The sequence below is a fragment of the Terrapene carolina genome, unplaced genomic scaffold (assembly GCF_002925995.2).
Source record: "Terrapene carolina triunguis isolate 2854851 unplaced genomic scaffold, T_m_triunguis-2.0 Scaffold58, whole genome shotgun sequence".
NCBI lineage: Eukaryota > Metazoa > Chordata > Testudines > Emydidae > Terrapene > Terrapene triunguis.
The window spans coordinates 56,278,087-56,291,989 of record NW_020664409.1 but is presented as its reverse complement, the minus strand read 5'-3'; the positions used below and the strand labels follow the sequence as shown (position 1 = coordinate 56,291,989).

At 41.5% G+C, this 13,903-nt stretch overlaps 1 protein-coding gene across 1 annotated transcript in view; it reads right to left on the bottom strand.

Annotated features, from left to right (window-relative positions):
• The window catches only part of PREX2 (phosphatidylinositol-3,4,5-trisphosphate dependent Rac exchange factor 2), a 288,646-nt gene extending 277,105 nt beyond the window's left edge, over positions 1 to 11,541 (bottom strand). The window contains exon 1 of the mRNA XM_026662446.1: positions 11,401 to 11,541. Within this exon, the coding sequence (XP_026518231.1) occupies positions 11,401 to 11,541 (141 nt within the window). The remainder of the gene's footprint in view (positions 1 to 11,400) is intronic.
• Positions 11,542 to 13,903: the final 2,362 nt, after the last annotated feature.

Genomic DNA, 13,903 nt, shown 5'->3' with positions numbered 1-13,903 from the left:
TGGCTCCAGCTTACAAGTTGTTTATTTTGTTTTCTTTTAAGGAGTCTTGTCAATTCAAGGATCCAAAGAAGGGTCACCAATGCGGCCCTCCATAGATGGTGGTTATTGCAGTACCGGTCAAGGACAATGCAGCTGCTGGTGCCCCTTGATGCTCACACATGGGACAATGGATTCTTTCTCCCTAGTAGGGCTGTTAGGCAACAGGCCATTTGGAGATGTGTGGGAACCCAGCGGGGTTGGGGAAGAGGCAGCCAAGCAAATTGCTGGCACCTCCTTGTGGCAGATGTTCAGTGCAGGTACTCCGTAGGGAGGGCAGCAAGTGACCAGATAAATGGATTGGTAAAGGACTTAAAAGGAAGTACTGGATAATGGAACAGAACAAGGGAGGGGGTTGAGGACTCCTATGATTGGTACAGCTGGGAGCCAAACCCTCCCCTCCTCCCGTTCTCATAGCTCTCCTTAACCCTCTTACTAGGGTGGTGGATGGTAAGGTCCAAGCCGTGGGTCGGCTGGGAGACCTGGATGGAAACAAAGGGGGGGCTGGTGGAAGCCCCAGAGAATTGATTTGAATAAGCATAGATTTGCCTGCACTGTACACTTTATCTGCTGCGTAGTCCCAGACATCTATATAATAAAGTTGTAGCCTGATTAAAACCTACAAGTCTCCTGTCCTTCTTGCGGTGTCCCTAGACAATAACTTTTCTTCTGTCTTTACAATCACCTTTTACTGTACACAATAGTTTTCCTAACCCATTTGAATCATGGTTTCAGTCAGAGAAATTTTTATCTGTCATGAAGTTCTGCTGAAGTCTTCTTTGCCAATTCACCTCACTCTTCTTGACATCAGAGCAGCATTCAACACTGTGGACTTCTTACTAGATGCTTCTTATAGCTCTCTGCAGGCATTTCTGCTTCCAACCCATCAGGATTCCAAACCTTCCTGTTTAAATATTTTTCTCTGAACTAAGATTGCCTTTCAACATACCTACACCAGAAGGTTAATTTCTCAGCTCTTTTTGATCTATCTTCTCTATTCTGTCATCTCTACCCTTAAACTTTAGTTAATGAATCACTCAACCATGCACTTTTATTGGCACATTTACTTTTACCGACACTCTCATGAGTCTTTCAGGAGATTCTAGCCATCCTTGAAGCTCAGGGACAGCTTCCCCCTACTTTGTGTTCTGCTACCTCAAGGAATAAAAGAAAAGGAAGTGTGTACATCCTTAATCAAGGGTCTCAGTACACCTTACCTAAGAACAGTCAAGGGTGGAGGCTCTCAAATGTCCTTCATTTTGGGGAAGTCATTCATTTTAGTCCCAAAAATCACCTATACATCACATAAATTTTGCATCTCCTCACTTATACTTTTGAAAGTTGTTTACATAAAAAATAAAGAAACATGAAATTGAGGCTATAGAAAGAATTATTTACACTAAAAGAATGAATCCCACAGCAGTTTAAATTTCCTATATGGGTAATTCTTTAGTGACCCTCATTTTGGGTCTTTATCATATATTGCAACATGCACTTGAACTTTGGCAAGTTGGGAGGTATGCTGAAAGAAAAAAATAATAATTTCCCTTTTCTTATAGCGAAACAAAGTCAGGTGTTCCTTAGTATTTTAAATTACACTTTCCTGAATTTTCAATTTATTTCAAAACCACAAATTTGGATGTGCCAAAAATTAATATTTGTGCTTTCAACTTTGTGTGTTATGAAGCTGCAAGAGAAAAAGGCCAAAACGCATTTTTACTTGTAGTGGAAAGAAGTGTCTATTGGTGTAAATTTGTTTAAGATGACCATTTCTATAGAGACATCTTATGAAAAACTGGAACACGTCAATTTTCTTCATGCTTTAAATGAGTCTCAGAAAATATCTTTTTACATGGCGTAAACAGGAACTAAACAGTATTAAATGTTTTATGATCCAATTCAAGCTGACAAGACACATAACTATACCAATTCCTGTAACATTTCAGATATGTGCCACAATTACCCTTCCTTCTACCCCATGAGGTCCTTTGTAATGACCTTCTAATGAAAGGATACTTTGTACAGTATTGATCTTCAGTTGCTTTCTCCCACATTAAAATCTCATATGTAATTGCTATCCTTATAACTGCCCCTTTTTACAATGCTGAGAAATTACAGATCCCTAGAATAGTGTCATAAAGCATGTGAGGTGTGCCACTTCTTCTAGCCATTTGATCAGCAGTATGTTTACATTACTTAGGTAAGGTAAATCTTAAATAAACCAAATAATATAGTGAAGCAATATTCCAGTGTTGTTACTCAACTGTATGGGGTCCAAAAAATCAGCAGCTTCATTTTACAATATTTAATTTTAATGAAATAGCTTTGCATTTTTAGTACCTAGTTTATGAGAAGGCCACAGTGGGGACCAAATTAAGAGGTAAAACATGGCTTCCTGGGTTTACACAAGAAACTGAGAAAATCCTAAAAATGTGTGAAGTGAGAAAAAATATTTTTCACATTCCATTTTTCTGAGTCTCATTATGCTCATTACAATAATATAAGGTCAAATTTAGATTATTTATCGGACAAGAATACAAACCAATGAATCATTCAATAGTTACTGTATGTTTATATTTTGAGCACTTCCTAAGTACATTAATTCCTTATCTGGTATTTTTATCTAGAGAAGTTATATACAGTCTACTTTGCTTCTTGTTTCAGACATACAACTTCCACATTTAAACCTCAAAGATTATTTCTGATAAAAAATGGGAAATACAAATGTAAATTCTTGTTTACTGATTTATGTTTGATTATGATTCTGTTTGAACAGTCCAATATGCCATCAATATCTTTAGGAGGAATAAAATATAAAGTGCATTTAACATAAATTAGTTGAGCAAGTGGTGTTGGCCTTGTTCTTCAGCTATTATTACAAGGCAAAATTTCATTTAAACATATGAAGCATGTAAACGTCAAGTATGAGTATTGCAAAATACTCATTTCAAAGTTAAAATATAGGGAAATCTATCCAGAGGAAACCTAATAGATCACAGGAATACTTCTGCTCAAAGCCAACTTTAAAATGTTAATAACTGCCTCCATGGAAAGAGTAGAGAATAGGTGGTTTATCACAGGCCATTTTCAGAAAGACATTCCACCAGCTACTCTTGTACCTCAATGAAACAAGTGTAGAGTAAAACACCTCTTCTCTCTGCTATTTCCACATCTGCTCTCTTCAAGGCTAACTGACTTTTACCTTCCAGCAGTATTCTTGCACCTCTGCTCTGACCTGCTACAAATCCTATGGTACTTCTACTTCATGCTCCTGCAGAGCTAGTTTCCTAGCAGGCTTCACCCACACACCTGACAATGACAGCTGGAGGCAGGAGCTACTTCAAAGCAGATTGGCATACAAAATGCATTGAAGCCAGGCTGCCAAGAGCACAAAGTGGAGGAAGGAGTTCAGTCACGACCTCAAATTATTTCATTGCAGGAACAGTGGCGGTCTCTAAAATCTTAGCTCTGCCCCTATACTGATGTATCATGGATAACTTGGCTTGTAAACAGCCTACAGGGAATTATGGTAGCAATACAATTTCTACAGAATGAAACTGGCTTTGAAAAATTATTCTTACACAATCTCTCAGAGATGTTTTTAGTAGGCAAACATTTTTTTAGCATCAAATATACATAACAAAAAAAGGTTTCAGAGTAGCAGCCGTGTTAGTCTGTATCCGCAAAAAGAACAGGAGTACTTGTGGCTATTTGTTAGTCTCTAAGGTGCCACAAGTACTCCTGTAACAAAAAAAGATAGCCTTGTAGTTAAAGCATAGGGCTGGAAACCAAGATATTTAGGTTATATTTTTGGCTCTACTACCAACCTCCTCTGGGACCCAAATTCACAATCTCTCTGTGCATGAACCTAAACTTCCTCATCTGCAAGGTTGCTGAGGCTTAATTTATTAATGACTGTAAAACATTCAGAGATCTTTGAAAGGAAACTGTTATAGAAGTACGAGATATTACCTGTTGTTCCACTTGTTGAGCCAATGTATCACAGAGGAAAGAATTCCCTCTATATTTATGTTTGAGTTTCCTCCTGGATATCGAATATTCTTGAATATTTGCTCAACACTGTGTAGCCTATGAATCTGCCCAGCCATTTTGAAGGTCAGATGGGGAAAAATGCATAGGCATAAATACAAAAAGTTAGCACACAGTCCTAAATATCTTCACAAAAAACTAACTAGATACCCAGATACACTACACCTATCACCCTGGTTGTAACAATTTAGAGAGCTGAACCAAGAAACTTCAACGTAATTGCAGAAGGCACCAGAAGCCAACTGTATACAGTTAACTGTTCCTGTCCTCTTGCTCTGTATCTTTTTCAGTGCTCAGCTTATACCCAAGACAAATTCTGTGAGGTTGATCCAATTTCCCTTTCTCCATCAGGCCAGAAATTCAGTCAGTGTATTTCCTCCCCCATATTAACATTTTCCAGAAGAGAAGATAGGCTTGAATTTTTCAAGGGCAACAGTCCTTCTCATTCCAAAACAGATTACAGCAAAGATGCATTTATAGAAGTCTACAGCAAAGACAGACCAAGGAGAAAACCCAATTAAAAATAGGAGACATCTGTACTGAGTACAGTGTATTCAAAGCAAAATAAGTTACTTAATAGACAGCCCCCTTAAAAGCTTTGGCCTTTTTGTTATTGTCAGTCCTCGAGTGAACCTTGTTCTTAACTCGTTGAGATAGGAAACACCTTTCTTGACAATAAACTTTGTAAAATATCTCAACTGTTTTCCTTTATGGGGAAATAAATAAACCACTTTTAATACAGCTTATCGTTTACCTTAATAAAGGCCACAGGTGGTGCTGTTGATATTTAATTTTGCCTAAGAATAGCATAACACATTCAGGTTTTTCCTCACTTTGTAATGCCTAGACAAGTTAAAAAACAGCAGAAACTGGAAGTGAATGGAAAAAGATGCTGACTTTCTATGGTAATTGTGTTTGCACTTCCTTTTGACTTTTTATGATGTAGCAGCCATAGAATTTGTGAGGGGTGAGAGGGGGGAGTTAAACTGAGGAAAGGAAAAGGAAATCACATAATCTTATCAAAAAAATGCAGCCAGCCAAAATCCTTCCCTTCCATTCATTCAAAACCTTTTATAAAATATAAATGCAATTATACATACTATTATGAAGTCACTAATTATTATAGTAATTGATTAATATTTTTCCTAGCAAATTTGTACCAAACTACAACTGTAAAAGAGTATTTCAGAAGTAACTTGTGTGTGAGAGGCCCAGGAAGCTTATGGCACTCTGCAGCACTACCGTTTGGGGAATCTCATTTCAGTCTCCAAGCTCCTCATTGCTAGAAACACGGAGGGTGAAATCCTGCCCCACTGAAGTCAATGGGAGTTTTGCCATTGACACCAATGGGACCAGGATTTCACCCAGAGCCTTAAACCTCAGGGGAGAGAACTTCTGGCATTTTTCAACTCGTTCCTTTGGCTAATGTGTAGAGAAGCACTGCTGGACTCCAAAAGGAGCTGTTTGGGGCCCATGGGAACATGGGTCCTGAAAAGTCATTCCAAAAAAGCCTATTCAGTTTAGATCTAGTTAGCTTGCTGCTCTATATTTAAAGCAAAAGATGCAATTTTAGTTTTACATAGTGTATCATATATAAATGAACACAGACAATTAAGGCTATCTATTGTATTTTCTAAAATGTCATCTCATGACCGATGTTAACACTGATGAAACCACAAAAGTTAATAAAAAAAGCACCATTACCATAAACTCCCAATGACATTATATTAAATATCATTCCTATTTTTTTCCCCTCCAGAATAGTGACTAATCTTCCCTCCACCCCACACCCAGAAGGGCGGGGGTTCATGGAAAGTGTAGTTTATAGATTTTAAATACAGTCTTCCCTTTCATTGGAAAAGTCAGGATTCTCTAATGTTCTTTGAGCTGTATGAAATGGCATGATTAGCAAAATAAAGTGCTGTACTTCCAAGTGTTGGAGAACTCTGAATGCCAATTGGCTGGTGACGTAGTACTCAGAAACTTCAAGTAATTCAAAGTATTCTTTAGCTATAGAAACACGATGTCCTTTAAAAATGCTTTAGTGCCTTAGATGATAACGTTTATTGTTTGCCGTAATGTTAGCTGTATTTATTAGTGTTCTTTAGTTACCATAACTTAACTTTCCTATAACAACAAATGAATATTGGCATCCAATTCAAACTCCAAATGCGAGAATGAAATATTCTAACAATAAAGGCCATGTTTCAGTCAGATACATAAGCACATGCATAACTTTAAGTGTATGTCTAGCCCTATTCATGGCAATGAGACTACTAGTATGCTTAAAGTTATGCAAGTGCTTAAGTACCTATCTGAAATGGGGCCCAAATGTCCAGTTATTAGTTAGGTATCAACTGAATTTATATATGACATGCTATTAAAGTTTGTCACACAGAAGACTCAGAAAAAGGAAAGAATAATTTTAATATAATCTGGCCCTCTCAGAGGTTGATCTGTGATGTGTGTAGGCTAAAAACACCAAAAATAGGCAGGTATGAGAAATCACATATAGACGTGACAGCAATGCCCAATTCAGTAATGAAAGTATTTACCCAATTTGACATACTTCTGCTGTATTTCACTTAATATACACACCAGCCTGGCAAAACTGTGATACAAATTTACCAACTCAGACAAAAAGTCTTCTTGCCCTTCCTTACCATGATGACAATGATGGATGAGGAATGACTGAGGGAGAAAGGTATTTTATTTATCTAACCAAAATATTCTCAGTGAATGGGCAAGCAGAATTTTACAATTCAGATACATACTAAGACTACAATGCCTTATTGTTAGGGTCCTACCAAATTCATGGCCGTGAAAACCACGTCACAGACCGTGAAATCTGGCTACTGTAGGGGAGGGGAAGGACTGGAAGCGCTCCAGCCAAGGGCTCCTACCATGCGCCAGGCTCCAGCTGCTAGTCCCAGCCTGGGCTGGGGAGGGATGGGACTTCCTCTTCCCCTGCGGGGGCTGCTCCCAGAGCCGGGTCAGACCCACCTCCAGGAACCTTCCACAGCTGCAGGAAGCTCCATGGATCCTGGCTGGGAGCCCAGCTCTGAAGGCAGCAGAGAAGTGACGGTGGCTGTCGGCCCCTAACCCGAGCAGGAGGCTGAGACCCCAGCTGTCAAACGCTGACCCAGGCAGGAGGCTGCCGTGAAAACCAGGACATATGGTAATCCACTGTCCATACCCTGCAATCTTCACTTCTGCGCTGTTGCTGGCGGTGATGCTGGCTTTAGAGCTGGGCACCCAGCCAGCAGCCGCTGCTCTCTGGCTGCCCAACTCTGAAAGCAGTGCAGTAAGGGTGGCAATCCCACAACCCCCCTACTATAGCCTTGCAACCCCCACAACCTCCTTTTGGGTTGGGACCCCCACGGTTTCAACACCATGAAATTTCAGATATAAACATCAGAAACTGTGAAACTGACTATTTTAAAAGTCCTATGACTGTAAAATTGACCAAAATGGACCGTGAATTTGGTAGGGCCCTACTTATTGTATATAGTCCAATTACTTTACTAGGTCTTGAAGAAGCATTGTGTCAATGTCTTCAGACTTTCAGGTTTTCACTTTTAACATTAGAAGGAATTTTACGTTAGGACTGATAAATCTATTATGATTTATGTTATTTCCCCACACAAACCCCACCCCGTGTTATCTATTGTCCATTTCTTTTACCAATTCCTACTGAGTCAGGAACTATGATTTATAATAACAGGTACAGAATTCCAGTCATTCCCCCTTATAATCACATTGCTGCTCAAATCATCTTGTGTTATCACTCCTTAACAGGGCACATTTGATTAAAAAGTTATAGAATGGCCACATGAAAATTTCTTCCTGAATATTTTATAGGTCAGCTCGCCAAAAATGTTAAAAAAAAAAATCACCATCATGACCACATAGATGTTGAATATTTTCATTTCATTTCCAGTATTGGAATTATATTGACATTGTTATTCCTAACGGAACTTGTTCAGAATCATATGTGATGAATGTTAACAAAAAATGTTATCAGGCAGCTGGTAAAATGGGGTATGGAGTCTTTTACCTCTCGGAATCTAGCTCAAATTGATAGTGACTGAAAGTTAGTACTGACTGACACAGTAGCCTGTGTGAAATAGTGATCAGATACCACAATGATGAGCACCACCACAGTGCCTATAACAAGAGATAGTAACCTTAGTCTAGTTTGTAATGGGCATCAAGGGCGGCTCCAGGCACCAGCGCACCAAGTGCGTGCCTGGGGCAGCAAGCCGCGGGGGGCGCCCTGCCAGTTGCCGTGAGGGCGGCAGTCAGGCAGCCTTCGGCAGCTTTCCTGCGGGAGGTCCGCCGGTCCCGCGGCTTCGGCGGCAAGTACGCCGAAGGCACGGGACCGGCGGACCTCCCACAGGCATGCCGCTGAAGGCTGCCTGACTGCCATGCTTGGGACGGCAAAATACATAGAGCCACCCCTGATGGGCATTCAAATAGCATAAAAAACATCTGCACAGTTGATAAACTTTTTGACAGTTTTAGCAAAAATTCCAAGGATTGAATGGGCCTGGAGAACAAATTACCCTCTTATCCTAAGTGAGGGTCCCTGATTGAAGTCCATTGACAGGGTAGCACAGGGAAACCACCCCAGACCTGAACCAGTTCTACAGATAAACAAAGGACTCTAATCTTCAGTGTTGTTAATCCCAAATCTTTCACTAACATTGCATTCACTTTCAAAATGAGAAAAATGACACCATCAAGTAATTTCTCATGGTTTAAATGTCTTTGTTCCCACTTCTTCACAATAGCCTCATTGAGGTTTTTCATACAAGTTTTCCCTATTAATTTTGGCCTTTTTCATTTACCAAGCTAGTTTTTTATTTCCTATATTTAACATATCTGAAAATATGACCATTCTTAACAACTTGAATTTCCACACCATCTTGTCTAGTCAAACTAGCTTGCCATATACACCAGGGACTCTTGTGTTGTAATGTTTGTAATTGTAGCTAGTTGCCTCTCCAAACATAGCATAATACATTGCATTCTGTGGGCCTCACAAAAATAGGCCCTGATCTCAAGTTGTGGCAAATATTTTCTGATCCTATTAATTTCAACCAGTAAAATTTTTTAAAGCACTGAGGGATAGCTCCACAAAGGGTCTTAAGTGTCACAGTGCTCAGCCTTCCATTGGCTAATGTTCTTGTGCCATGTCACCCAGTGGAATCCACAGCTCCAGGTTAGATGCCCAAGATCTCTATATCTAGAGAGGCACTGAAAAATGGGATCCACAACGGCCAGCATGCTGAGCAGACAGCTGCCTAAACTAACCAATAGGAAATATATATGAGTGGGGTGTGGCCTAAGCCCTACCCCTCAAAGGGAGTTAGGCACCTAAGTCTGGGTCAGAAGGAGGCACTTATCTCCACTGGATTCTCAGTCATGAACCCTCTCCTGGAAATAGGCACCTAATCCCTTTTTTGCAAAAAACACAGAAGGAATTGAAGCTACTGTCCCCTTTATAACTTTTAGCCCATTGGTTAGCACACAGACCAGGGTTCAATTCCCACCTCTTCCTGATGAGGAGCAGGGATTTGAAGTTGTACCTCCCTCCTGAGAGGAGGGTGTTCTAACCACCAGGCTATGGGGTATTTTCGGGAAGGTATCTCTCAATCACTTCTTTTGAAGCTCGTCCACTGTATATAGAGACCCAGATTCCATTCCCCCTCCTCCAATGGGTATTTAATAATTTATACATTCTGGAACTGCTTCAGTGTAAGAAACTTGTCCCAGAATACCCCATAGTCCAGTGGTTAGGGCACCCTCCTGGAAGTGAGAAGACCCAACATCAAATCCTTGCTCCACATCAGGCAGGGGAGGAACTGAATCTACTCTTTGAAAACCAAAACCCTATAAGGAGTCTCAAGTTGGATACCCAAAGATTGAGTATCCCAAATAACCGGTCACTTGTGAAAATGTAAACATTATAATTATTGTGAGGTAGATTAAATATACAGCTGAAAACCAAATCTTGGACAAAGTCACTTAAAAATCAATATTTGTGCCAATAAGCACAGCATGGTTGCTAAATGGAAGCATAGCATAGTACAATTTTACTACCACTTTCTCTCTTTTTTTAATATTCAAATATAAAAGCAAAATACATTGGACCACTGATCATTTTACATAAACAAATGGACAAAAAGGCTACTCTGTAGATCTTATTTCACTCCACTGTCTGTGCTTTTATTCTCCTTGTCACAGTCAAGTTGAGAATTTCCTTTGCCATGATAATAACCAGAAAGTTCAGAGATCTCAAAAAAAACAAAGCAGGAAGTTTGCTGTTTGAAAGATTGCCCCTTCAGAGGGGATGGGGGAGGAGAGAAAAGAATGTCAGGGCTATTATGGAAGACCCTCTGCAAAACTAAGCCGATGACTTGAGATTTGTTTATCCCAAAGAGGCCTTAAAGTGATGCTGTTGATGCTGGGTGCAAATGGGAATGGGAAGAAATGTTATGATGTTTGTCTTATCATTCCATAGTGGAAATAGTACTTTCTTTGGCTCTACCAGAGGATAACTTCATCAGAAAGCAAAAGTTTCTGCAACTACCTGATTTGAACCTAACAATAAATCATGTTAACACTGATTTTAAGACACAGAATGAAGCTAAAACTTACTGCTACAACATACTCTAAGATGCTTTTAAAAAAATAATAATAATAATTAACCGTTCCTTCAACTCTCCATCCAACCACTACATTACAAAGCCTGGTTTAAATTGGAGAATATGGGGGTAGAGGAAGGGGTGAATGCCACATGTGGCTTTAATACTCAACAGCTGCTGTCGATCAGAACCCCCCTTTGCTCTTTCTGTTACAATAACCCTTGAAACATAGTATTCTGGTGGGGGGTAAGTAAAAGGACTGCACTGCGCTGCTGTCTGGATAACGAGCGAAGACTGAAAAGATCGTTGAACAAAGTGTACCTGCATCTCACGGCACTCTGTTCTTGGATGCCAGTCCCAGATTAATGGTTTGTCTCGTGGTAAATTCCCTGCAAAAGCGCACCTAGGGCCAGCCATTTACAAGCTAGTTCGCTTCAGTCTCTTTAAAACAACAGCTACTTGCAATAAACAGATTGACTCAGGGAAAAGTATTTCACCCGGCTCTGCCTCCGAGCGCGTTTGTTTGGGTCTCTCGCCCTCCCCCCCACACGCGACAACCCCAATTCCTTGGTGTTGTCCCCCCTCTTGGTAAACCTGTGAGGGCGGGAAGGGGGTGTTGTTCCATTAGCCACCGATGAACCCAGCTTCGTGAAACTTAACTCACCGACACCAGGAACTCCAAAGTGCCCACATAGTCCCGCTCAGTCTTCAGAAGCTCGTTCAAAACGCACACCCTGAGGCGAAGCTGTTTCTCCAGGTCCTTCCCGCTTTCCCCTTTCCCTTCGCCTTTGCTTTCTTCTGTCATTGTTCCCCAAAGCGAAGCCTCGCTCCCAGCTCCTGCTTCTCCCAGCTCCTCTGCTGTTCGCAGCCACCAATAGGAAAAGCCGCCTCGGTGTTTCCTCTAGCAAAGTTCAGATGGGACAACAAAAGACCCCACTCAGTTACATAGCGGGGGGCTGGTCTTCCGTGGCTTGCAGGCTGTTAACCAGGCTCGCTCGCTCTTCCACTGCTCAAGAAGTGCTTTGAGAGCCAGAGGAGCAAAGCGATACAAATGCGTGTCTTCTTTTCCAGTAAGGAAGCGGGCACAGCCTGTAGGAAACGAGTGGTCACTGGCTCCTGCTCTCCGAGCGCTCTGTGGGACTGCGAGATTGGAAGGCTTCAGCAGCAGCAGCAGCCCAGGCAGCTTGGACATTAATCAAAAGCTTTGTGTCCATGTGACTTCGACCCCTTCCCCCTGCGCCAAATCTCAGGAAAAAGGAAAGGAAGCACAACCTTGGGAAAGATTGCGTGCCAGCAACTGCCTGTTTCACACACACGCTGTGCGCTTTAGTCTGAGGCTAATTGGAGATCTCCAACTCCAGAGGATAAGAATTCACTTTAAAATGTCCCAGACTCGCTAGACTGCTGGGATTCAGGCGGTTGTTTATTGCTTTCTAATAAGCAGTCAGAAAGTGGTTTCTTCAACCCACGCATCCCCCTCTTCATATATAATTATAAACACACACATTATACACATATGTATATAATATATATTATAGCTTCACGTTTTATATTCTGTCACGTACAGGCAAATACCTGTGGCTCTCTGTGTGTAATCGTGTTATATCCACTCATATTTTATATTCAACATTACACACACAACCAAGCACACTATAAACATACACAATAGTTTGGTTGGAGTTGTCCTGTTTTAAAGGAGCTATTAAATCTATCCAGGTCATGAGGATTACACTTTGCACTTGGAAGTTCAGATTCGTATAATAAATGAAGACACTACAGGAATCTGACAGGAACCTTCACAAACACATCCATCCTGTAGATGTGGGGTGTTAAAATGTAAGTGCATGTCTTAGTAAACAAATATCACCTTCACTTACAGAGGGGTCAAACCCAGACCTTTAATCTGAGACACCCCTCCCACCCATGCCGAATTTTGTGGGTACAAATGAAAGGTTTGGGTCTCTCAATCTGCTCTTAAGATTTGGAACCAGAAACAATATTCAGAGACCCTCTTTTTAGGTTCCACATTGAGGTGGTATATTTCCAACCACAGTGTCCCAACAAGAGGGAGTGAAATGGAGCCCCTGGACCTACTCATGCCCTCCATCCAAGATGCTAGTCCTCTTGGTGCCTAAGGGAAGAAAAGGTGAAGAGAGAAACCCACACAGTGTCTCCACCTTTCCCTTCTTGCAACCCAAGGGAAAAGACAAAGACAGCCCAGGCTTGGGGGGCTCAGCCTTAATTGTGAGAGGAGAGTATAAGGCTCCTGTTGAGTCTGAACTTTTGATGAGCTTAAACTTAACCCAGACTTGATGTTTCTGTCTGAACTTTTAATCAAAGCTCTGACCTGCAAACTACTCATGACACCCCCCTCCCCTTAAGTAGCCATCTCCCCTTTTGTCTTTTTGAATTTACATTTTAACCTGTTTTATCCTGTAGAATCTTGATTGATTATGCATGACCATTATGATCTGTTAATCACTTTGTTTACTTCTGTGTATAAATATTGATGCTCACCCCTAATAAACTTGCCACATTTACTCTGAAGCCTTTTAAGCTAAGAATAGTGTGAGCCCGTTGATCAATGAATTGGTGTCTGGTCTCTGACAGATTGTGAGCCCCATACCAACTCCGCACGAACTCGGGTGCTGGAGAGGTGAGTAAGGACTTGCTTTTTACCTAACACTCCCATAAAAAAAAAACCATCTCCCAAGTAGTGGGTAGAGAATACATTAGTACAGCAGTTCCCCCCGCCCCCTCCTGCCTCAGGTATTGGGAGCCAGGAAGGCAGGCACTATTGGAGGCAACAGTTTTTGTCAGATATCTGCTGGTGGCTTCAGTAATGGTGCCCAGGGCCAGATTAAGGCAACCTGGGGCCATAGGCACACCATGACACAGGGACCCCATGGCTCTGTCCTCCTCCCACACACACACTTGAAGTAGCCTTGGCAAAGAGACCCGCCCCTTCCCAGAGAGACAGGGGCAGCAGCATGGGGCTCTCCTCTCCCCTGCGTCCCAGGGGTGGCAGCAGGGGCCCCTCCCCTCAGGGTGGCTTAAGACGTCCCTTTTCACCACCAGCCCCAGAGAGAAAGGAATGGCAGCCAGGGGGCCCTGTCTGCTTGGGAAATGGGTAACTGTAAAAGGGGTTCATGAATTTGTGATTTAAT